Source organism: Octopus sinensis, linkage group LG10 (genome assembly GCF_006345805.1).
Source record: "Octopus sinensis linkage group LG10, ASM634580v1, whole genome shotgun sequence".
In the NCBI taxonomy this organism is placed as follows: Eukaryota; Metazoa; Mollusca; class Cephalopoda; order Octopoda; family Octopodidae; genus Octopus; species Octopus sinensis.
In genome coordinates this window covers 79,588,361-79,612,975 of record NC_043006.1, presented here as the reverse complement: position 1 = coordinate 79,612,975, position 24,615 = coordinate 79,588,361, and the positions used below count along the sequence as shown (strand labels likewise).

Below are 24,615 nucleotides of genomic sequence, written 5' to 3'. Positions count from 1 at the left end.
GGTGTGGAAGGGGATTGTCAATGGAGTTCCAACCAACTATAGGTTGGTTGAAGGATGATGATGATTTGCAGAAATAATGCTTTGGACCAACCAGGGTATTTGTACTAAAATTGAGGGCAATACTGATATTACTCCTTTCGTAAGAGGCTCAGAGAATCATAAACAGCAGAATAATTATACAAGATGCACAGAGAAAGGAAAACTCATTAAACAGGTAAGCTAGTGGGGGGCAATTTTAGTTGGGAGTTTTTTTCTTACCTATTAGGTGAACGTCTTGAGTTTCACTCTGAAAGTCAAGACGTTATATGTGAGGAGTGAGGTCTTATTTAATTTCAGTATGCAGTGTGTTTTTTGCTTGGTTGCACATTGCACTGTCTAATTGAAGAGATCAGAGTGTGCATAATTTTTACTGGGAAAACAATATAAATACATTAGTGACTAAATAGTGTTTTTCTATTTATGTAATTCGATGATGAGCACGAGCACCATATGAGCATGATCGTTGACAGAGCGGCTAACCGGCTTTCGTGCATGTGGCACATAAAAGGCACCATTCGAGTGTGATCGTTGCCAGCTTTGCCTTACTGGCACTTGTGCCCCGTGCTAGTAGGGGTGCTAAGAGCACCATCCGAGTGTGATCATTGCCAGAGCGGCTAACTGGCTTCCGTGCCGGTGGCATGTAGGAGGCACCACTGTACAAGTAGGGTGCTAAGAGTACCATCCGAGCGTGATCGTTGCCAGAGCGGCTAACTGGCTTCTGTGCCGGTGGCATGTAGGAGGCACCACTGTACTAGTAGGGTGCTAAGAGTACCATCCGAGTGTGATCGTTGCCAGAGCGGCTAACTGGCTTCTGTGCCGGTGGCATGTAGGAGGCACCACTGTACTAGTAGGGTGCTAAGAGCACCATCCGAGTGTGATCATTGCCAGAGCGGCTAACTGGCTTCCGTGCCGGTGGCATGTAGGAGGCACCACTGTACTAGTAGGGTGCTAAGAGCACCATCCGAGCGTGATTGTTGCCAGAGCAGCTAACTGGCTTCCGTGCCGGTGGCATGTAGGAGGCACCATTCGTGCGGGATCGCTACCAGCATCGCCTTACTGGCACCTGTGCCGTTGGCATGTGTAAAATATTTGAGCGAGGTCATTGCCAGTACCGCCTGACTGGCCCCCATGCCGGTGGCATGTAAAAGCACCCACTACACTCTCAGAGTGGTTGGCGTTAGGAAGGGCATCCAGCTGTAGAAACTCTGCCAGATCAAGACTGGAGCCTGGTGCAGCCATCTGGTTCGCCAACCCACAGTCAAACCGTCCAACCCATGCTAGCATGGAAAGTGGACGTTAAACGACGACGACAGTGATGATGATGTACAATACCATGTGTGTAGCAGAGATGTGGGAAATTGTGTGACTGTAAACCAAGAATTTGGAATTGTTTTGGGTACTAGCTCACTGGGAACTTACTAATCACTCTATGGTACTCACCACTCAGCATCATTGCCCTGAATATTGATTTCTTACATTGACACAAGCCACAACTGTGTAGGATGGTTAGTATGATAAATTGAATTGATTACCATTATTGTATTGGTACTTATTTATTGATCAAAGATAGATGAAAGACAAAGTTGGTTCTCGTGGGAATTTTAGAAACTAATTAAAATCTGTAAGGGCATTCTATTCTTTCTGCCATACTACCACCTTTGATTATGTTAATTATTAAATAATAATAGTAATAATTGAACAGTGCAAAGCAGGTGAGCTAAAGGACATAGGAATATTCACTATGGTTTATATTAGACTACACTGAAGCTTAGATATTTTCTACTTTCATATTATCACTTATGATCTCTTGTTTTATTCCTGTAGGAGATAATTACTTAGATAATGCTTGAGTGAATTGCATAATATTTAACATGGGCTATTTGAAAATCATAGCTTATAGCAATAATCCTTTTGTGATTTATTTCTGAATGGTTCAAACCAAACAAGATTATGAATTAAACAGCAGGTCAATAATGAGTGGCTTTTTTTTATAATTATTTATTCAATATCACCTCATGCAAAGCTTGGATACTTTTAAGGAAAAAGCAGTATGGCATTAATGCCATAAAATCTCTATATGCGTTAATATTCAAGATACCAAAGAAACAATAGTTATAAAATAGGGGAGGAAAAATATTTAAATGAAATAGAATGAGAAGATAATGAAAGAACTGATGAGAAAAGATAATGATGACAATAAAATATACTGTAAATGAGATGATAATCAAGAAACTAATAATGTGAGATTGTCATGATAGAAGAGATAAAAATATTATATTGAAGGAAACTGCCAACATTAGGCAATGTACTTGTTAATCCTGGATTTTAAAAGATCAAGGTTGTGATCTGCAGGAAAACAATGGAAAGAGAATTTATTCTACAGTTCAGTTGTTGTTGTTGTTGTTGTTGTTATTGTTGTTGAGTGAATTTGTGTATGAAACATGCAGCATGTCTGTGAGATATCCTGGAAACCTGATGTGATTCACTGACATTGGCAAACTGAACTCTGATAGTAAATTCCTAGAATGGTGAGATTAGGGAATTATAGACATTTAACCCTTTAGAATTTAAACTGGCCATATCTGGCCCAAATGTTCTATCTGTTTTAGGTTCATATTGATCTGGCCTCTTATACCTCCACAATGTCATTCTAAAAATGATGAATGATATCTTTGAAATCTCAAAAATATGAGGTAAGGCATGATTAATCCTTTAGCATTTAAACCAGCCATATCTAGCCAAAATATTCCATCTGCTTTATGTAAAAACAGGCCAGCTCCAGCCTCTCACACCTACTCTACAATGTTAGTCTAAAAATAAGCAATCACCTCATTGAAATCTCAAAGCTGCAAGAAGATGCAGGATAAATTTAAAACAATGTGAATAAATAACCATTACATTTGGTGATGAAATCTGAATGCACGACTGGTTAATTCAAATCAATGTGAAATATGCATTGTATTTGACAGAGTAATCTGAATGCTAAAGAAGTTATGAAAAAGAATTAGACTTAAGACGTTTTGTTGGAGTCAAAAAAATAAACAAATAAAAGCCCATCATCACCAGCTATACTATGCATTTAGTTTTTGCATTCTGTCAAGATCTTCGAAGGAACTTGCATGTATGTGGGAGCAGAATACCATTTTCCAGTGGATCTAGCTGTTATGGAGATACCATACAGTAACTGGAATTTTTTTTCAATGGAAGAATGAATTCTCAATTCTAGCCACTACTGTGGCAACAGATGTGATGTAGCAGACCCATATGAACTCAAGTGTGAATACAAGATGGTAAGAGTTTATTCAAACAAGGAAACTATATATAATGCTTACTTATTCATGTTGTTTTGAATTAAATCATACATTATCTCACAACTTTTGCTATTTTGATGGTGTGATTGATTATTTTTAAAATGGCATCATAGGTTAGGTGTGAGAGGCTAGATCTGGCTGGTTTGAACAGGCCAGTTTAAATGCTAAAGGGTTAAAATAGAATGAAGATCAGGAATTTCACAATGATAGCGGAAAGATAAACTAGGTTGGTGTCTTGGAAATGTTGGCCAAGAGAGAATGAAATCTTTTACAAATCACTTTAGATGGAATGACACATTAAAGAAAATTCTTTGCTCTGTATACAAGAAACAACCACTATTAAACATTTTTGGTACTAATCTACCAAAAAGAGATAATAATTGCTGGACAAATATTAGGGCTTGTAGTGAGGAAGAGGTGAATTGGATTAGGATTTTGGTCTCTAACATCATGGATGTGAATTGGAGAGTCAATAATTTGGTTTTGGTTTTATGCCACAAAGAAACCATAAAAGTGTTTGCTGTCAGTGTCTGTTTTGTTGGAATGTAAGAGATTTTTGTGGTGGATGTTGACATATCTGGGTGCCTGCTGATGGATAATCCAACAGAATTTTGTCATTTTGGCATGCAGAAGTTTGGTTAGTAGCTGCACTTTCATCATCCCAAGTGAATATGTCAGCTGTAGCATGAAGAAGAGTCTGAGAGAGGTCTGGCTAGTTTGAAAATAAAACAATGTAGAATATTTAGGCTGGAATGTGGCTGGTTTAAAAGCTGAAGGGTAAAGACACTGACAGCTCACATCAGTTTTCCAACCTGGTATTTCTCTGTCATCCTGTGAGGGACAATGACAGCTTCTGCCATCATTTTTAGTGCTGCTAGACTACAATGAACTCAATGGTTTTGGGTTTGTTGATTTAACAGCTGTGATTGGACTTAGTGATAGCATATTACTGTAAGCATAGGACTATAAACCTTGTCTTATATTCTTTAATATGATTCTGTTATTGTGATAAAATTTATAGACCATACAGGTATTTAGGTACCATAGAAATTTTCAACTTGTATTTAATGTATTTAATGCAAATCAGCTACGCTTAACCTTTTCGCTTCCTAAGTTATAACCATGGTTGCATTTGAACTCGGTGCCATAAGCTAGCAAGACACTTAACATTTATTTCTATAGCAGTGTACTTTACCTATACATCATTACTGTTTACAGCTAGGTGACCTAGGTGACATGTAACTGTTTGGCACGTTACAGTGTTGGTAACATAATATAAACTCACTGATTGTTCAGCCAGAGGTTGATACATATCTGCTCAGTTAATTTAAGTGTTTTGTGTCAAAGATTGTTAGATAATTTGACTACTTTTTAATGATTTTTTTAAAGTATTGATTGGTGGTTCGTTTAAGTTTTCCTTTCTCTTAGGTGCAGGTGTCACCATGTAATTAAGAAGTTTGCTTCATAACCACATGGTTTCCACTTTAACCACAGGGCAACCAAAGTCTTGTGAATGGGTTTAGTAGACAGAAACTGAAAGAAGCTGTGTGTGTCTGTATCCCTTGCCTCCCACTCCATGATTGTTATAAATGAATGTCCTTTATTTCTAATATTCCATGAAAATCTGTTTGATCATATTACTTTGCTTAGAAACGGACTGTCAATAGGAAGGGCATTTAGCCATAGAAAATCTGTCTCATTAAACTGTCTGACCCCATGCAAGTTTGGAAAAGTGGACATCAAAATGATGATGATTCTTCTTTTTTAAATTGGATTCAATTATAATTAAAGTACTAGATTATAATTCATCATTATCCTCATCGTTTAACATGTGCTTTCCATGCTGGCATGGGTTGGATAGTTTGACATGGAGCTAGCTAGCATGGAGCTGTTGTCTGTTGTGGCATGGTTTCTTCAGCTGGATGCCCTTCCTAACTGTAGAAATCGTGCCACAGCTGGAGTTTGAACAGTTCCCTGCTTGCCAGCTTCATGTCAAACCATCCAACCCCTACCAGCATGGAAAGTAGACATTAAACGATGATGTTGATTAATTATAATTATAAAAGTGGATGTTAAATGTTGTGATGATGAATTACAATTATAATTATTATTATAATTATAAATAAAAAATTAAGGCACTGAATTTGAAATTAACTAAATCTTAGAGTATTTCATTTTAACAAGGCGGAAACACTTGATTTGTTTAAGATGGAGTGGTTGTGGTGGTGGAGGAAAATAGAGCAGTTTGACAACCATACTTTTTTTTCTTGCTGAAAACACTAGCAAAATAAAGAAAAAAAAATGGAGTTTGTTTCAATTGGGACTTGTGAGTAGCATATAGAGGAACGACTCAACCCACTTGGGAACTCTTAGTTGTTTTCAGTGGCATTTGTTACATCATCTTGAGCTTTATCATTCATTTTAGGTCAGTTTAATTACTTGAAGTTATGTGCTTCACACTGATTAGCTATACCAGTGGTTCTCTACTGGGGACCATATATCCCTGGGGGGTCCATATAAGATTTTGTTGCTAAAATTTATCAGCAATAAAGTGGTTATACTTTTGCAATACACAAAATATTTTACCAATTTTTTAAATACAATTTCTAATATTAAATTATGAAAATATAAATATGATTTTAAAGTAGTTGTATACTGTCAACTTAATGTGACAGCCCCATGAAGGGAATCATACTACTGCTATTTAGCCCTAGGAAGCAGCAATGCTTCCTGTCAGCCTTGACACATTTCCTGTGTCCTTATGTTTGCAAGCATAAAGGACGCAGGAAATGTGTCATGGTCGACAGGAAGCATTGATGCTTCCTAGGGCTAAATAGCAGTAGTATGATTCCCTTCATGGGACTGTCACATTAAGTTGACAGTATACAACTACTTTATCTTACCACTACTGCATAAATTTCTCTGAGATATTTAGAGATGTATTATTTCTAAATATGATTTTCTTAAGCATCAAATGGCTTGGAGGATCCATCCAAGTAAAATAAGAGCCAATGGGGTCCTTAGGTAAAAAATGGTTGTGAAACATAGAGCTAGATGATAACTGTCCTACTTCATTATTGAGTATTTTGCTCTATACAAGCAGCTACATGTAGTTTGACTTACTGTGAAACCATTGACTTAGTAGATTGAAAGTCTTCAGTTTTAGTTACCTGGAAGCTAAGCAGTTAAGACCCTTCCCCACCAGCAAACAATATATAGTTATTGGATTGCCTAAATTGGATCTTGTCCAATGAGAATGAATGAACACAATGCTGTGCTATAGTCATATTAGTCATCATCACCAATGTCCTTTTCATGTCCACTTTTCCATGCTCACCAACATCATCATCATCATCATCATCGTTTAACGTCCGCTTTCCATGCTAGCATGGGTTGGATGGTTCAACTGGGATCTGGGAAGCCAGAAGGCTGCACCAGGCCCAGTCTGATCTGGCAGTGTTCCTACAGCTGGATGCCCTTCCTAACGCCAACTACTCCAAGGAAATGCATTGAAGCAGATTTTCTATGGGCAGATGCCCTTCCTATTGCTGATCTTCACCTGTTTCTAAGTAAGATAATATTTTCCCATGATCAGATGTTTTCATGGAAGATTGGAAAATGAAGGACACTGCTTGTATGCATGTGACACTTGTTTACAGCTGTCTTTCAATGTTAGGACAAGTAAACAGTAAAGCACACATACACATATGATGGGCTTCTTTCAGCTTCTGTCTACTAGATTCCCTCACAAGGTTTTAATCAGCCTCCTGCCTATAGTAGGAGACACTTGCCTGAGGTTCTACGCAGTAGTACTGAACTTGAAGCCATGTGGTTGGGATGCAAAAGTCTTGACCCCACATTTATACCATGCTTTAGTATTGTTAAAATTGTTTGTGTACAAGGCCTGCAGAGCAAGTGTCATGCCTGTGACAAGTTAAAACCAGTTTTAATTCTCTGTTAATGTAGGTCCATTTCACTGACATTGCTAATGCCCTTGGAAAAGACAAGAACATAACTTCCTAATTTCCCCTTCTTTAAAAATATAGGGATTAAAGAGGCAGTAGTCAAAGTGAAACAAGTCATAAAGCATTTATTTGTACTCAGTTCCCAGCAACACATATCTATTGATAGTTCTTTCTGAACCTACATTTTGCTTAGGAGTGGATTTAATGATTTTTCTTTTTTATTCAATAATTTTTATGCAGCTTCTAACAGTTGCATGGTTGTTTTGTATAGTTGACACTCATGTCGTTGATGATTGAAAATGACGAAAATCCACGCTAGATTACCCAGAAACTGATTAAATATGCATGGTGTTTCAAACTTCACATCCTGTTGGGATCAGCTTGAATTTTTCTTGTTATACTTTCTCATGTCATTATAAAAAGCATATACACCATCAATATACCAGATATCGACTCAATGCAATATACACTCACCTCGAAAAAGAGAAATAGCTTTTTTGCTTTGCTTTGTTAAGAGGAATCAATATTATGGTTAAGTTTCCAGTCGGTAACTAACACAAGCAACTACATGCTGTATCTCTTGTGATTATTTTCCTTCTATTGTAATTTGAGTGTGCAAGCATATACAACATGCGCGTATGCACTCCCAAACAATGAATTTGTGTCTCCAATACATTACAATTAAATTGTTTAAATATTTAAAATAAGGCATAGGAGTGGCTGTGTGGTAAGTAGCTTGCTTACCAACCACATGGTTCCGGGTTCAGCCCCACTGTGTGGCACCTTGGGCAAGTGTCTCCTACTATAGCCTCGGGCCAACCAAAGCCTTGTGAGTGGATTTGGTAGACGGAAACTGAAAAAAGCCTGTCGTGTGTGTGTGTGTGTATGTTTCTGTGTCTGTGTTCGTCCCCCCAATATCGCTTGACAACTGATGCTGGTGTGTTTACGTCCCCATAACTTAGCGGTTCAGCAAAACAGACCGATAGAATAAGTACTACGTTTACAAAGAATAAGTCCTGGGGTCGATTTTCTCAACTAAAGGTGGTGCTCCAGCATGGCCGCAGTCAAATGACTGAAACGAGTAAAAGAGTAAGTGTTAGTTTGTTTTTGTTGGCTATTTTCTATGTTCTGTTGCTTAATACTAGCCTCAAATGGTTTTTAAAAAATTATTTGTTTGGTGGGGTATCAGGTGTTGTTATAAATTAGGTCAGCACCTAAAATTGTGTGTGTGTGTGTGTGTGTGATCTTTAGGGAGCTTGCTGGCTCTTTATAAGTAAGTGCTTCCTTGTGGGATAATTAGATATATTTACGGAGGGGAAAAAAGTGGAGGAAAAGAATCCAACTTGTGTGAACTGAAATTTTCCAAATTCTTTTTCATTTGTGTCCATCATCTATTGTGAATATGTATTACTACTTTAAAATGTGTATAGTTTGGCCACCCTTAAGTATTCATGTTAAATATATTTATTATTAATGTAAAATATATATGGGCATTTATATTTAGTAAATATATGTATATGGGTATATATTTATTTGTAAAATAAAAACAGTAAATGTGTGTATATATTTAGTAAATGTAAATATATTAATTAAAATATATTCAATAATTATATGATTCTTCTGCATTACAAATAGTAAAATTAGAACTACAGAAAATTTAGCATAACTCTTGTGTAAGGACAACAAATTTGTGAAGGCATTCTATATTTTTTAGTGGTTGTGCTGCAGCATGGCCACAACTTGTAGGCTGAAACAGGTACAAGAGTATTTGCTCTTTGAAAAGAAGAAAATAACAAAATCTGTGGTTTGAGAATTGAGATTTCTTTGTTTTGGAACAGTGCTCGCCTAAACTGTCTTTGGGCTTCCAGGGCCCGCATCTTATGTGTGATTGGGGCAAAACCATTTTCCTTGACTCTTGTGTTTGTTTGAAATATGCTTGACTTAAGAAGCCATGTTCTCCATGATTTAAGGACGGGGATTTAGCTATGAAAGGGAAACCCAATGGCAGCCTAAGGCTTTTGTGATTAAAGGTTGTCTCCGTGATGTGCATGAGCCGTTTTCATGACAAGCCAAACCCATGACTGTCACTAGAAGTGGCAAGGTATGGGTTTTTTAGATAGAAGGAGCTTACCATAATAGTCTGATGCAGCTGAAAGTGAGGTTGTCTCCAAGGACTCCTTTAACTACCAAGGAGATTATCATTATGGACAGATGGGGGCTTGGCCTAAATCAGTGGAGTTGCTTTTGCTGTAGTTTGTAAGATTCTGTGTGATTAAGACAAAATTGTTTTATATTAAGTTTGTTTGGTCACCTTCACTAGAGCCAGGGACTCATGTTTTGATATCGTAAGGAGATTTAATTACCACAGAGTTCACAGGGAGGAAAGATTGTCTTCCTGCTATGTAAGTAGAAGGAGCTTACATTGGCTGTCTAAGGCTATGAGGAATTTGGGTGTCTCCATACTGTCAAGAGTAGTGGAGGGATTAGAACGGCAGATATGCATACCAACCAGTGATTCTGGATATATTTTCATCATTGTGCATAACCGTTGATAATTTTTACTTGTATACATATAGTCTGCTAGACTAGATTTGAATGGTGTGTTAAACAAAGAAAAGCATGTAACTTCAGAATGCATGTGTATAAATGGTGAGGTGGGGTGGGGCTTATAACTATGTCCATGTTTGTCTTGGGCCAATCAATGCCTTATGAGTGAATTTGGTAGATGCTATATTGAAGTCTGTCATGTGTGTCTCTGTGTGTGTATGTCCTGTTCGTCCATTCCACCACTTGCTCTGTGGGCGATTTGTTTGACTAACACCCTCCTGGGGTGGTGCTCCAGCATAGCTGCAGATTAATGGCTTAAACAAGTTTTTAAAAAAAAGGTATTTAGGTTTGTGGCTTGTCATCTTGTGTGATTTGTTAAATCCCATTCAGATTAAGTGAACAACTGCTCTGAAGACAATAACAAAGTCATGATGAGGAATAACTGCTAGTCTTTTTGAACTGATAGACCAGGTGATTATATATGAGTGGGAAATGTACTGAGCAATTGCACAGGTGCTTTCCTCATTGCTTATTAATGTGGTACATCCAACAGAGCATTACTAACTGAATTAGTAATTCTCTACTCACCACATTTCTCCAATCCCTTCATTCACTGGATTACATACTCTCTCTCTCTCCAGTTTATCTTACTGAATGCAAAATTTCTTGTTGCCAAGAAACAGTAGCCCTTCTAAAATATTAAACCATAACCATTATGTTATTGATAACAGCTCCTCAAATGAGAATTACTTTACATAACAGAACATGTATCTACTACTTCCTCCAGAGATCCATGTCACCTGTATATGGCTGTCTTTGCTGATAATTATTCTTTTATTTTTTTTTGTGTATCTGGTGCACCTGAAATTTTACATCTCTGTCTGTTAGACATCCCTATGCAGTACACCTGTTGTTTTACTACTTATTGTTTGTAGCCATTATATGCACTATCAGATTTCTGTCAATTGCTATCCTACATTTCAAGCAACATGCTAGATGCAAGGTAGAGTATGTCTGTGAATATGTTGTGTCACTCAAATATATGGGATTATAAGCTTTTTAATCTTTGGGACGGACTGACTTTGAAAATAAAATAAAATAAATAAAATATGAAGAATAAAGTCAAAAACAGTTGCATGTAATTGAAATTTCCTGAAGTTTGAGCTCTTTAGATTAAAGCTAATACTTTTCACTTTTCTAGGGAGGAAAAGCATTATTGTGTGTGTTCAGTTTCATGAATAGAATTAAAGAAAGCCACACACATTGTCTGCATGTGTGTGCGTATGTGTGAGTGAATGATCGTTTTCATTTGTGCTTCTCAGGAAATTGCTGAGCTGTGACTGGTGTCATGTTGTCATTTCAGCAAAACATCTGCTGTCCTTGTGCTTTCAAAGATGTGTAGAATAAGAGATCTCTTGCTTGAAAAATAGGTAAGGGTTAGTAACAGGAAAGGCATTCAGCTGTACAGCAATGCTTCACTAATACACATGGTAGCTTGGGAAAATATGAACAGGAACATAAAAATAAATATGTATATATATGTGTGTGTATATGTATATAGATCGTTAGCCACTACACACATTTTTTTTCTCTCCTTGGTTTTTTCTGTGTCCCTTTCTGTAGAAGAGCGTAGGCTCGAAACGTAAAAGACTTTTCTATCCCCAAGCGTTATACTAATACATCTGTTTGTTTTGTACACCACCTGTCTTTGTCTTTTGTTTTTTTTCGTAAACTCTCCTTATATATATATATATATATATGTGTGTGTGTGTGTGTGTGTATACACCACTATGGATTTTCTTTTTTATGTTCACTTTTCTGTGCTTGCTATGGATTTTATTGAAGCCAAGGTAATATTTTACCAGAGCCAGGCATGTTTTTCCCAGAATATTGGAAATGAATGACACTACTTGTATGTCAGTGACACTAATTTACAATTATCACATGATGTCTAGACAAGGATGCATACATACATGCATGCACAGAGAGAGAGAGAGCACTTGTTTCATATATTCTGCTTACCAAATCCACTCACAAGTTTTTGGTCAGCCTAAGGCCATAATAGAAGACATTTGTCTTCAGTACCATACAGTGTAATGGAATCGAAACCATGTTTGGGTGGGAAGCAAACTTCTTAACCATTAGCCACATCTGTGCAAATTTATGTTGTGGGTTTGATTCCAGACTGGGTGTTGCATCATGTTCTTGAGCAAAGCACTTCATTTCATGTTGCTCTGCGATCATTTTGTCATCTGACATGTGGCACATGGTGCACCTGTACAGGTAATGTTGATTTGATGAAGGAGTGAGCTTATGTGTACACAAACATTTGGTCACTATAAACAAACCATCTGTGAGGTTGATCGGCAAAAAATTACCGAACCCTCATACATCATCTAACGATGGGAGAGTCCATGATAATTACCACTAGAAATCACTGTCTCATTGTTAGGTGCATCTCTTCAGGGTTGCCACAACGAACATTAGTACAATAAAAAATAAGTGTGAGGAAATGTTATGGGGGGATAATAGAGTGGATATGAATAGCTACATACCGTACAAGAGGTCAAATGGAAGGAAACCTCATCCAAGCTAATTGGGCACAATTGTTCCAATTGGTATGATTGCTTAAAACTGGCTTGTATTTCTTAGAGGTTGAGGTTTAAATAACTGAATTAGAGATTTAGCTTGTTTCTTAATTTGAATTTCAATGTTCTATTTTACAGATGAGGAGGGTAATATGACTTGGCCAGATATACTGAAATTTCTCTTAGACTGCGCAAGCTCTGAAGATCCTCGACTTAAAGAAAGTGCACTTCACATCTTCAGGTATTTTTATTTTATTTCTTTTCTTTTATTTTTTTTTAACTAGCTAGTATTGATTTTCATCTTGGAGAGAAGATATTGCATTCTCTTTTACTGCAAGTTTTGTAATGTCCTGGGCTGCATGCAACTGCAATTCAAATGGTGGTGTTCTTGGGACTTGAAAGACAGTAACTAAGCACTTTTCTGTGCAAGAAACGAAGTTTAGCCTCATAGTAGTAATAACTTTCTGCAGAAATATTGAGATATTGCCTGGATATACCAGCCATGGCCATGCTGTCTTTCAAGATTTTGATGATGTGATTGTTTATTTCTAAAATGACATTGTAGGGTAGGTGTGAAAGGCTGGTTTGAACATAAAGCAGGTCAAATATTTTGGCTGGATATGGTTGATTTAAATGCTGAAGGGTTAAAAGTGATAGGCTGTGATTTCAAGAGATTTGGTTACTATTTCTAGCAAGTCAAGCAGCTGTGTAGAGGCTTCCACACAGGCTTGGTTGTTTGTCTTCCCAGTCAGGATGAAAATTATTTGGCTCTCAGCCCACCTGTTTTGTACACAAATTATTGGATGGTAGCTTTCCTGAAATTTATTGTGCATGTTGTGAATTCATTTGCCTTACACAATCCTGTTTATCTCTAAATTCATTGAATCATAGCAATTTTCCTGCTAAGTGTATACCAAACCCCCAAAAATTAATATCCTATGATGAGTTTGGTTGACACTCCCTTCCACCTTCATAAAACACACACACCTACTTGTTCTGAATGAAGTCTACTCATCCTACTGAACCATGTGGAAATAAGAAAGGTGTGGTTGCTTGTGGTGTTGCTTGGTGACATCATAACATACTTATTCCTGGCACAAACTATATTGTCTGCTGCACCAATGTATCATGTCAATCCTGTTTTCATGGTGACATTTTCAGTTTGGTTATATTACTTGAAGCTTTCTGCTAGATGAATCAAAGCCCAATCTTCCACCAACTGGCTGTGATTAAGCTACCCGGAAGCAACTTGAGAGCTGTCTTCCTGGATGCTTAACCTTCTTTACATCATATTGGTTACGTATGTGAGTGTTAGTTCTACATGAATTAACTTCACCACAACATACAAAGCCATGCTCTGCCGAGGCACAATTCAGAAGACAAAAAAAAAAAAGTTTCAATAAAAATGTATAAGCTATGATTGTAAGATTTTTAGTAAAGATGGGTATGATTAATTCCAAGACATTATTGGAGAACACGTCGAACATAAAAATACATCACTGAGATGCATATTTGGATATAATACATCAACTCTGTTTTATCATATTTCTGTTGGAATATAGGGTGTTTCTTTCAAATAATTTTTTTTTAAATATAGTAAAATAGCTTCATTTAAGTTAGTAATTGAAACATAAGCATAAAATTTTGATGGATTGTTTCAATATTGACAACTTTAAAAAGCATGAAGTTAATAGTGTAATAGAACCAAAGGCACTCTCAAGTGAGTTGGTAACAAAAGATTTAAGCTGTGTGTCTACGTGTGTGTGCATGTAGAAGTACAAATAGACATGCATATATGAGGGGGTACCGGAAAGTTCCTGGCTTTATGGGTATTGCAAAAGGTCTGGCGGGAGGCCCAACCTTCTGAGCCCTTTTACAGGGCTTAGAGAAACTGAAAAACTGCTGTAATAAGTGTGTGAATCTGAAAGGGGGATATGTTCAATAAAGAAATAATTAAATGGTTCTCTTGTATTTTCTTTTACCCAAAGCCAGGAACTTTTCAGCATCCCTTGTATAATGCTATTTTATTGGTTTCAGTCAAAGAGCTGCAGCCATGTTGAAGCATCTTTTTCAATAGTTGATCCTTATTTTATCAATCTTAGAAAAATATCAAAGCTGACCTGGGTGAAGTTTGAACTCAGAATGGAACCAAATACTCCAAGATATTTTACCTACATGCTCAACAGATTCTGTCATCCACCACAAATATAAATAATACTTTTAAATAATGCCCTATAGTTCAGAATTTTATTTATCTTTAGTAGATAGGAGTAGATAGGCACAGGAGTGGCTGTGTGGTAAGTAGCTTGCTAACCAACCACATGGTTCCGGGTTCAGTCCCACTGCGTGGCATCTTGGGCAAGTGTCTTCTGCTATAGCTCCGGGCTGACCAATGCCTTGTGAGTGGATTTGGTAGACGGAAACTGAAAGAAGCCTGTAGTATATATGTGTATATATATGTGTGTGTATATATGTTTGTGTGTCTGTGTTTGTCCCCCTAGCATTGCTTGACAACCGATGCTGGTGTGTTTACGTCCCCGTCACTTAGCGGTTTGGCAAAAGAGACCGATAGAATAAGTACTGGGCTTACAAAGAATAAGTCCCGGGGTTGATTTGCTCGACTAAAGGCGGTGCTCCAGCATGGCCGCAGTCAAATGACTGAAAAGAGTAAAAGAGAAAAGAGAGAGATTTCATTTAAGTATTTTCATGCATAGTGAAATGGTTGGGAATATCCAGATAAATTGGTGCTTTGTTTCCACTTTTTATTGCTTGGTTTTGTCCACCAAGCTGAAAATAATTACAGGAGACAATATAATGATTTGTTATTCATAATCCTCATCACCATCATTTAACATCTGACTTCCATGCTGGTATGGGTTGAACAGTTTGAGAAGATCTGATCATTTGGAGGGCAGTATTATGCACCAATGTTAACTACTTTTACAGAATGTACTGGGTGATTCTTTATGTTTTTGTGACACCAGCAGTAGTGTTGATTGCCTCAAAGTTAAAGGCCTAAAGTGGTCCCTACAACTGAAGGCAAACAGGAGAGAGTGTGGACTGTGACTCTAGATAGAAAGATGAAAGATGGTGTAAGAAGGAAGGGAAGGATTGAGAATTGAAAAGTTGTGGATTGTGTTAGTGGGAGTGGTAGGGTTATAAATTTAGCTTAGAACTTTTTATATTGTTTTTTTCTTTTCTTTAAAGAATGTTTGTGATTTGGTCTTCTGACTAAACATATATTTCTGAATACCTATTCACTCTCCACGCCCAATATGAAATTTCAGATCATTCTTACATCAGATTTCTTGGCTGTTTTGCTTGGGGAAGTAATTATCTAATTTGCTATTTAATGCTAACTACATTTGGCATTTTCTGGTACATTTGCTCTCTAATCCTACAAGACAAAGTTCTGTTGAATAGTGATGAAATGAGATTCTACTTAAGAAGTGTCTTTGACCAGGTTTCCATTCCAGTTTGCTGTTATTACGTTTTATTTATGTCTTGAGACCACTGAATGTTGTTGTAGTCAGTGAGCTGAAAAGAGAATATTTCAGCCGGTGAGGCGTTTTCCCTCCACTTAATGAATGAAATTGAAATCCTCACTTGTGTCCCAGTGACCTAACAGGTCACTACATATAGCTATATGAATGAATCATATACAAGCAAGCATTGAAGGTTATTGTACTTCTGTGAAGATTATACATGCCTGTCTAGTTAACCTAGACTAATGTGGATCTCTGTTGTTTGTGTGTGCTAAAACAAACATATACACACACATACCTATTTGAGAGAGAGAGAGAAAGAGACTATGTGCATACACACATTGAAAATATGTTTTATTTCCCATGCATATCTATGTTTGAGTGTATGTTGTACAGGTTTGTTCTATTGGCATCTTTTGAACTACGGCTATGCTTGGGTATTGCCTTTAAGAGTGTAGTCTTTTACATGTTTCAGTTTGGTATATATTTCATCCCATCCCAAATTAAAATGTTTACACTGATAAACACACACATGCACATACACACATGTACTCTCTCCACCTACAAAATCCCACTCAAACGATATTGGTGAACAAGAGGTTACAAAGTAAAAAGGACTTTTCTAGGGAGCTGTGCAGTGGTATTTATCTCACACGGTGTCTGAGAAATAAATTTGATGGCATGCCATTTTTATCCTTTGTTTCAGTTATTGAATTATGGCCATGCTGGAGCACTGCCTTGAAGGTTTTAGTTAAACAAACCACGCCCCGTAGTTATTCTGTCTGTCTCTTTTGCTAAACTGTAAAGTTACAAGGAAGTAAATTGAACTCACGTTGGCCATCAAGTGGTGGTGGGACACCCACCCACCCACCCACCTGTACCTCTACCTTTCACTTTCTGTCGACCAAATCCATTTGCAAGGATTTGATTGGCCTGGGGCTATAGCAAAAATGCCTGTCTGAGGTGCCATGCAGTGAGACTGAACCCAAGGCTACATGCTTGGGAAGCAGGCTTCTCAACCATGCAGCCATGCATGCACTTATATATACATATGTATATCATATACATGCACATATATAGATAGAAGAAATGTTATATTTTTTTAATTACTCATTAAATCATTTGCTGTGGTCAGCAGTTTTTTTTTACAAGGCTCAACCATTCTTCCTGCCAAAAGAAAAAAAAAACTCTATAACTATCACTAGTCATCAGGTTTTATTTTTGTACATTCTATTTATCAAAGGATCAAGTTCTGCTACATAGGTGTGTAATTACAGATATGGTATGTACTTGAACAAAGTGCAAGACTCCACTTTACTTCAGTTGGTTTGGTATACTCAACGCATGGTCTACAATAGACATTCTGAATGGTATTAACTGGAGTTGATCAAAAGTAACCTATGAGCTGTACTCTCTTTTACTCTTTTACTTGTTTCAGTCATTTGACTGTGGCCATGCTGGAGCACCACCTTTAGTTGAGCAAATCGTCCCCAGGACTTATTCTCTTTTGCCGAACCACTAAGTTACGGGGACGTAAACACACCAGCATCGGTTGTCAAGTGATGTTGGGGACAAAGACACACAAACATATACACACGTGTGTGTATATATATATATATATATATATATATATATATATATATGCACACACACACACACATACATACATATATACGATGGGCTTCTTTCAGTTTCTGTCTACCAAATCCACTCTTATGGCTTTGGTTGGCCTGAGGCTATAGTAGAAGACACTTGCCCAAGGTGCCATGCAGTGGGACTGAACCCGCAACCATGTGGTTCATAATCAAGCTACTTACCACACAGCCACTCCTACACCTATAAATGAAATCAGTCTTCACCTATTTATCTCCTAACATATCCAAGCTACATGGAAGAAACTTTATTTTTTCCCCCATTTCAGTCTTTAGACTGAGGCTATGCTGGAGAAGTGCCTTGAAGAGCTTTTAGTTGAATGTATCGACCCCAGTACCCATTCTTTTAAAGCCAGATACCTATTCTATCAGCTTCTTTTGTCAAACTGCCAAGTTATGGGGACAGGAACACACTACCACTAGCTCTCAGGCAGTGAAATGGGGGCAAACACAGACACAAAGGCACACACACACACACACACACACACACATGCGTGCTTACCTTTCAGTTTCTGCCTACCGGATCTACTCACAATGCTTTGGTCTATAATAGGCTATAGTTAAAAACACTTGCCCAAGGTACCACAGAGTAGGACAGAACCCCGAACTGTGTGATGGGGAAGCAAACTTCTTACCGCAAAGCCATGCCTGTGCCTATGTGTAACATATCTTTATATATAAAAGTGAAGTTGTGTGTCTGTCTTCTACGATTTAGATTCCTAACTACTCCCACATTTTGCGGTGCAGTTTAACCAAAACCGGGTATCTTATAGTCGTGATTCATATCGAGCCCTTCTGGGTATTAGCGCGCGTCTACGATGAGTCTACGATTAAAAAAAAATTTACCATAATTTTTTCCCCCATTTTTAATGCATTTTTTCGCTATTATATAAGGGAAATAACTCTCTAAAAATGTCTATGAAGAGTCAATGATTTAAAAAAAAATTTACCATAATTTTTTCCCCCATTTTTAATGCATTTTTTTTGCTATTTTTTGGCTATAACTCTCTAAAAATGCTTATATAGTTATTTCTCTTACAAACCTGAGCAACGCCAGGCGATACTGCTAGTTTACAAATAAAGCATGAAAATTGTACTTGTAAATGAAGCATAGAAGTTGCCTCATCTTTGTCGTTCAGATAGTGAATTGTTGCAGTCATTAAGATCTGCCTCATTTTATTTATTCAGGCTCTCTGTTTCTTAGGTTCAAATAATTTCAAGGTCACTATTATATTTTATTCTTTTTGGGGTGAGTAAAATAAAATACCAGCCCAGGTCAACAGATTGGCTAAGTTATTGCTTGTGCATCGGACAAAGTGCCTTGTGGTATTTTTTTCTGGTTCTCTTTCTTCTGAGTTCTTGATTCACTACCCAGTAAAAGTAGGCACACGAAGATTCCCTGGTCCTCCAATATCTTTAGTGGAGTTCACTCTATTTCAAACAGTTCAGTCAGGTCTCTGGTTTGAGGATAACTTCCTCCCTTCTATCAGTTTCAAAGCTGCCACCACAACCACGACCACCACCAAAAAATGGTGGTGGTGGGGTCACGGAGCCTCTTTGTGACAAGTAATAAAAAAGCAAAAAAATATAAAACAGCACAAGTAGACAATATATTTATGTTTCAAATTTTGGCTCAAGGCCAGCAATTTCAAGGGAGGGGTTAAGTCGATTACATTGACCGCATGGCTCAACTGGTACTTATTTTATTGACCCCTCCCCCTCCCCAAAAGAACTAAAGGCAAAGTGGACCTTGGTAGAATTTGAACTCAAAATGTAAAGATGGACAAAATGCTGCTGCATTTTACCTGCTATGCTAATGATTCTGCCAGTTTGTTTTACACACATGCATACATACATACATATGTACGTACATATCATCATCATCATCGTTTAGCGTCCGCTTTCCATGCTAGCATGGGTTGGACGGTTCAACTGGGGTCTGGGAAGCCAGAAGGCTGCACCAGGCCCAGTCTGATCTGGCAATGTTTCTACGGCTGGATGCCCTTCCTAACGCCAACCACTCCGTGAGTGTAGTGGGTGCTTTTTACGTGCCAGACGAGTCTGGTAAACGGCCACGATTGGATGGTGCTTTTTACGTGCCACCGGCATGATGTATATATATCTTTTTTTTATTCTTTTTACTTGTTTCGGTCATTTGACTGTGGCTATGCTGGAGCGATGATTATATATATATATATATACACAACAGGCTTCTTTCAGTTTCTGTCTACCAAATCCACCCAAAAGGGTTTGGTCAGCCTAAGGCTATAGTAGAAGACACTTGCCCAAGGTGCCGTGCAGTGGGACTAAACTCAGAACCATGTGGCTGGTAAGCAGGCTACTTACCACACAGCCACACCTGCGCCTATACATATATATATATATATATATATAACGGGAAGCTTTACGAAAATAAACAAAAGACAAAGGCATGTGGAGTACAAACAAACAATTGTATTAGTATGGCGCTCAGGAATATAAATAAAACAAGTCTTTTTACGTTTCGAGCCTACGCTCTTCAACAGAAAGATACACAGAAAAGAAACATGGAGAGAAACAAGGAGAGAAAAAAAATGCGTGCAGGAGCTAACGATTCAACAAACACTTGTAAGTTCAGTAGATTACAATCGTTAGTGTTGAATAGCTAACTGAATCTTGTTTTTCTTTTTAGCAACATTGCAACATGAAATGGAATACTAAGATAACAAATAGCTTTGCTAGCAACAACAACTGTATTGATTTTGAACGCTTTTGATCTGGATCTCCCTCCACCCCAACAAAAATCAATATTGATTTCTTTTTAGCCAATAACTCGAATGAGTGAGGTGTACCAATCAGTTGTATCAGGTGAATGATATTGGAAATGTATTTCAAGCTAACCACAGTGAACTGAGTCAGTGGTATGGTGGTTTACCAGTTAAACCGGGAATTTCATTTTACAAGACTGGCATTGTTATATATGTCGCTTAGGGCTGTGTGGTAAGCAGCTTGCTTACCAACCACATGGTTCTGGGTTCAGTCCCACTGCGTGGGCACCTTGGTGGGAGGCAAGTGCCTTCTACTATAGCCTCAGGGCGACCAAAGCCTTGTGCGTGGGTTTGGCAAACAGAAACTGAAAGAAGCCTGTCGTGTGTGTGTGTGTGTGTGTGTGTGTGTATATATATATATATATATATATATTGGGCTGAAATTTACAGAAAAACAAAACACGAAGACAGGTGTATGAACAGCAAGCAGGTGTATTAGTTTGACACCCGGGAAAGTGAGAAAGTCTTTTACATTTTGAGCCTGTGCTCTTCAATATATATGTGTGTGTGTGTCCCCACTATTGTTTGACAACTGGCGTTGGTGTGTTCCCGTCCCCATAACTTAGTGGTTCGGCAGAAGAGACCTATAGAATAAGTACTAGGCTTACAAAGAATAAGTCCTGGGGTCGATTTGTTTGACGAAAGGCGGTGCTCCAGCATGGCCGCTGTCGGATGACTGAAACGAATAAAAGAATATACAGTTATTAATGTTTGCTGATCCAATTTACTTGTCTAGAAACAGATAGTGATGTATAATTAAGGAGTTCTCTCAACGACAAAGCCTGATGCATACTGGCATGCTATCCATTTTGAGGTGGAGACATTCCTTGACTGCATAGTTAAGTTGAAAACTTGGATGTGCTCTTATGATTCTCTATAGGAGTGCTGTGTAATAGCCTAACAAATCATTAACAGATCAGCATTGTATCGTAGTAAGTTAAAAGATAGGATACACTCTGATATGATTATTAATAAGTGGCGGTGGCGGTGGCGGCAGCTACTAAAAAACAGAAAATATTTCACATAATTGTCTTTACTGTAACAATAACAGTGATGATTATGGTGTGAAGGCACATGGCTCAGTGGTTAGAGTGTCGAGCTTATGATTGTGAGGTTGTGAGCTCGAATCCCGGACTGGGCTGCGTGTTGTGTTCTTCAGCAAGACACTTTATTTCACGTTGCTCCAGTTTACTCAGTAGTAGAAATGAGTTGCGACGTCACAGGTGCCAAGCTGTATCGGCCCCTTTGCCTTTCCCTTGGATAACACTGGTGGTGTGGAGAGGGGAGGCTGGTATGCATGGGCGACTGCTGGTCTTCCATAAAAAATAACCTTGCCCAGAAGGTAACTTTCTAGGTGCAAGCCCATGGTCAGTGTCTGACCGAAGGGGGTCTCAGATGATTATGGTGGCCGTATTGGTAGTGAATGTTGTTGTAACATTGTTAAATATTTATTTTTCGTTGTTGCCATAAGTCGGACAAGTTGATGATGGATGGTTCCCAGGCCATTCCTAATCATGCAAAGCTTGTGAGCATTCTGGTCATGATCACTGAGATTTTTCAGGCATTGTTCATCTCAGACCATAATGTCCAATAGCCAACCCCACTTAAAAAAAAAAATGTTTTGTGAAAGATTTGGTTGTTACTTCTAGCTGGTCTGATGAGCATGTAAAAACAGAGTTTGGTAAAGTAGCTAAAATGCTTTTTTCTTGCAGGCCAGATGGGAAATGTTTATATATCTTTACCTTCTAGCATTCTGATAACTCTTGTCAAATGTGATGCTTATTTATTCACATTGTCTTGAATTAATTTGGCATTATCTTATAGCTTTGAGATTTTGATTATTTGGTTGTTTAGAATGACATTGTAGGGTAGATGTGAGAAGCCTGATCTGGCTGGTTTGAACATAAAACAGATAGAATATTTGGGCCTGATATGGCTGGTTTAAATTCATCGTCGTCGTCGTTTAATGTCTGCTTTCCATGCTGGCAAGGGTTGGACGGTTTGACTGAGGGCTGGCAAGCCAGAAGGCTGCACCAAGTCCCTATCTGATCTGCCAAAGTTTCTACAGCTGGATGTTTTTCCTAAAGGATTAATGTGAAACAATTATCCATCTGAAGCCACTGCCAAAAAAGCATGACTTTTTGCTCTATTTTTTGATACTGGGTTTTATTATTCGTTACCCAAAGATGGGTAAGAAAAACATGGATTTCGCAAATTTTTGTATGCAGCATCACTGATGCAATAAATTTAGCAGGCCTGTTGACCCTTGCCATAGAGGTTTCCTCACTAGTTAGACAGGCCTTCAGTATATCATATTACCCTGTGTCATGTGTCATCTTGTTTATGTGGTCCCCATCACCCTAAGACCTGAGGCCTCACCACTTATTTTTTATCTTTCACTCTTAGCATTCAATATGCTTCCACTACCAAATAAGTGTTTTTCATTCTCATCTTTTAGCAGCTGTCCTCCATGCTGGCATGGGCTGACAGGATCTAACAAGTTGGAGGACTATGTAGTACTCCAATGTCTGCACAGCATACCGTAAAAACCCATGTAATTTCTGCACTTTTTTTTTGCAAAAATAAAATAAACTTTAGTGGGTGTGTGAATTACATGAGTAGATCATTTCCAGGATTTTTTTGGAAAAAGATGTACAAAACGTAGACTTTCGTACCAGAAGCTGACCCATTTCATGTCAGAATAAGTTTTCGCAGGAAAAAATAATGGCTTAAATATAATGAAGTTGACTTTTATTTTTTGTGCTAGATGATATAATGCTTACTTTTTCTATATGAACTTACTAAAACCATTAAATGGTTAATTACTTTTTGAAGTCTAACATTCATGCTAGTAAACATAGTCTGAGTCATATTTTACATTGCTTGGAGTTTCTACCTATCATAGTGGAGCACCATTGACATATATAGTGATATGGATAATCTTGATTGTATGTTTTTATTTTTGTATGTTTATTACCAGGCGCAGTTTTAAGTTTGTCATACTGTTTATGCCAATTTCAAACATTGGCTTCGTTAACATTAAAATACCTTCCTGCAGCTCAATTGCCATGTTCAAATGCATATTCAACATATTTAATTTCTCCTTCGCAGTAAACGATTCATAAGTTCTACCCATACTAACAATAATGGTAATGACATATTTTAAAGTTTGCTTGACATTTTGTAAGTGTGTAAGGGATTAAAATTTTGATACTCTGTATCAAAGGTTCCGACAAGAATAGGTGGAAAATAATTCTGTTTACATAATCAGCTTGATCGGTCACCCTCCTCTGTCAGTTGAGTAAAGTGTCATCCAAGCTGGTGTTTATTGGTAATCCATCTTAATTTGCAACACCTGTGCGTATTTATCAGCTTTGTTTTTGTTGGTGATTCTTATCAACAACTTTTCCTGGGATCGTGATTTGAGAAGACATACAGCAGTATGCTAAAGATAGGACATAATCTCTTGTAGGCAAGAAATGTAAAATAAAGTTTATTATAAACAACATAAACACTTTGTAATTTAATAGCTTTCAATGTGATACCCATTAAACAGAAATTATTTTTATTTAATGAAAATTTAATAAAATCTAATCATAAGTAAGTGAAGTTATGCTAAATACAACTAAATTGAAAACCTTTTTTTCCTGGCTATATCGGCAATTCTGAAAACTTTTGGGTGTGAATTTTACATGATTAGCTTTTTTTTAACAAATTTTATCCTGAAAATCACCTGCGCAAATTACATGGGATTTTTATGGTAATCACTGCTACTGCACACATGGGGAGATATCTTTAACACTCAGTCCGCTTCTGCTCTGCTTTCTATTTAAGTTGAGGTTGCATATTATTTATTATATATTCTAGTTTAGGTTTTATTTCTAAATGTAAATATTTGACTTCTATTTCAGCTCTGTTCCTGGAGTTTTTGGTGTTGCCCAAAATCAGCATTTGGATACCATTAAAAGAATGTTGGGGGTGTGTTTACAAGACAAAGCAATTGATGTGAGTCAAGTTTTTTTTTTTTTTTATAATTTAAAATTTCTTTTATTTTCTTTTGCCAATTTGATTAATCCAAACTTCAATCCTTTTGTTATCATATTTCTGTTAAAATAAACTTTTTTTTTTTCAAATAAAGTTTAAGATAATGAAGAATTTAGTAAAATAATTGTTATTATTAAGCTGGTGTTTGGTTTTACAAACTAACAGGAAATCTTTTAT

General features: G+C 37.4%; 1 protein-coding gene across 1 annotated transcript in view; it reads left to right on the top strand.

Moving 5' to 3' along the window:
• The window catches only part of LOC115216545 (importin-5), a 119,686-nt gene that overhangs the window by 39,117 nt on the left and 55,954 nt on the right, over window positions 1-24,615 (top strand). The window contains exons 4-5 of the mRNA XM_029786003.2: window positions 12,589-12,691; window positions 24,306-24,399. Of these exons, the coding sequence (XP_029641863.1) occupies window positions 12,589-12,691; window positions 24,306-24,399 (197 nt within the window). The remainder of the gene's footprint in view (window positions 1-12,588; window positions 12,692-24,305; window positions 24,400-24,615) is intronic.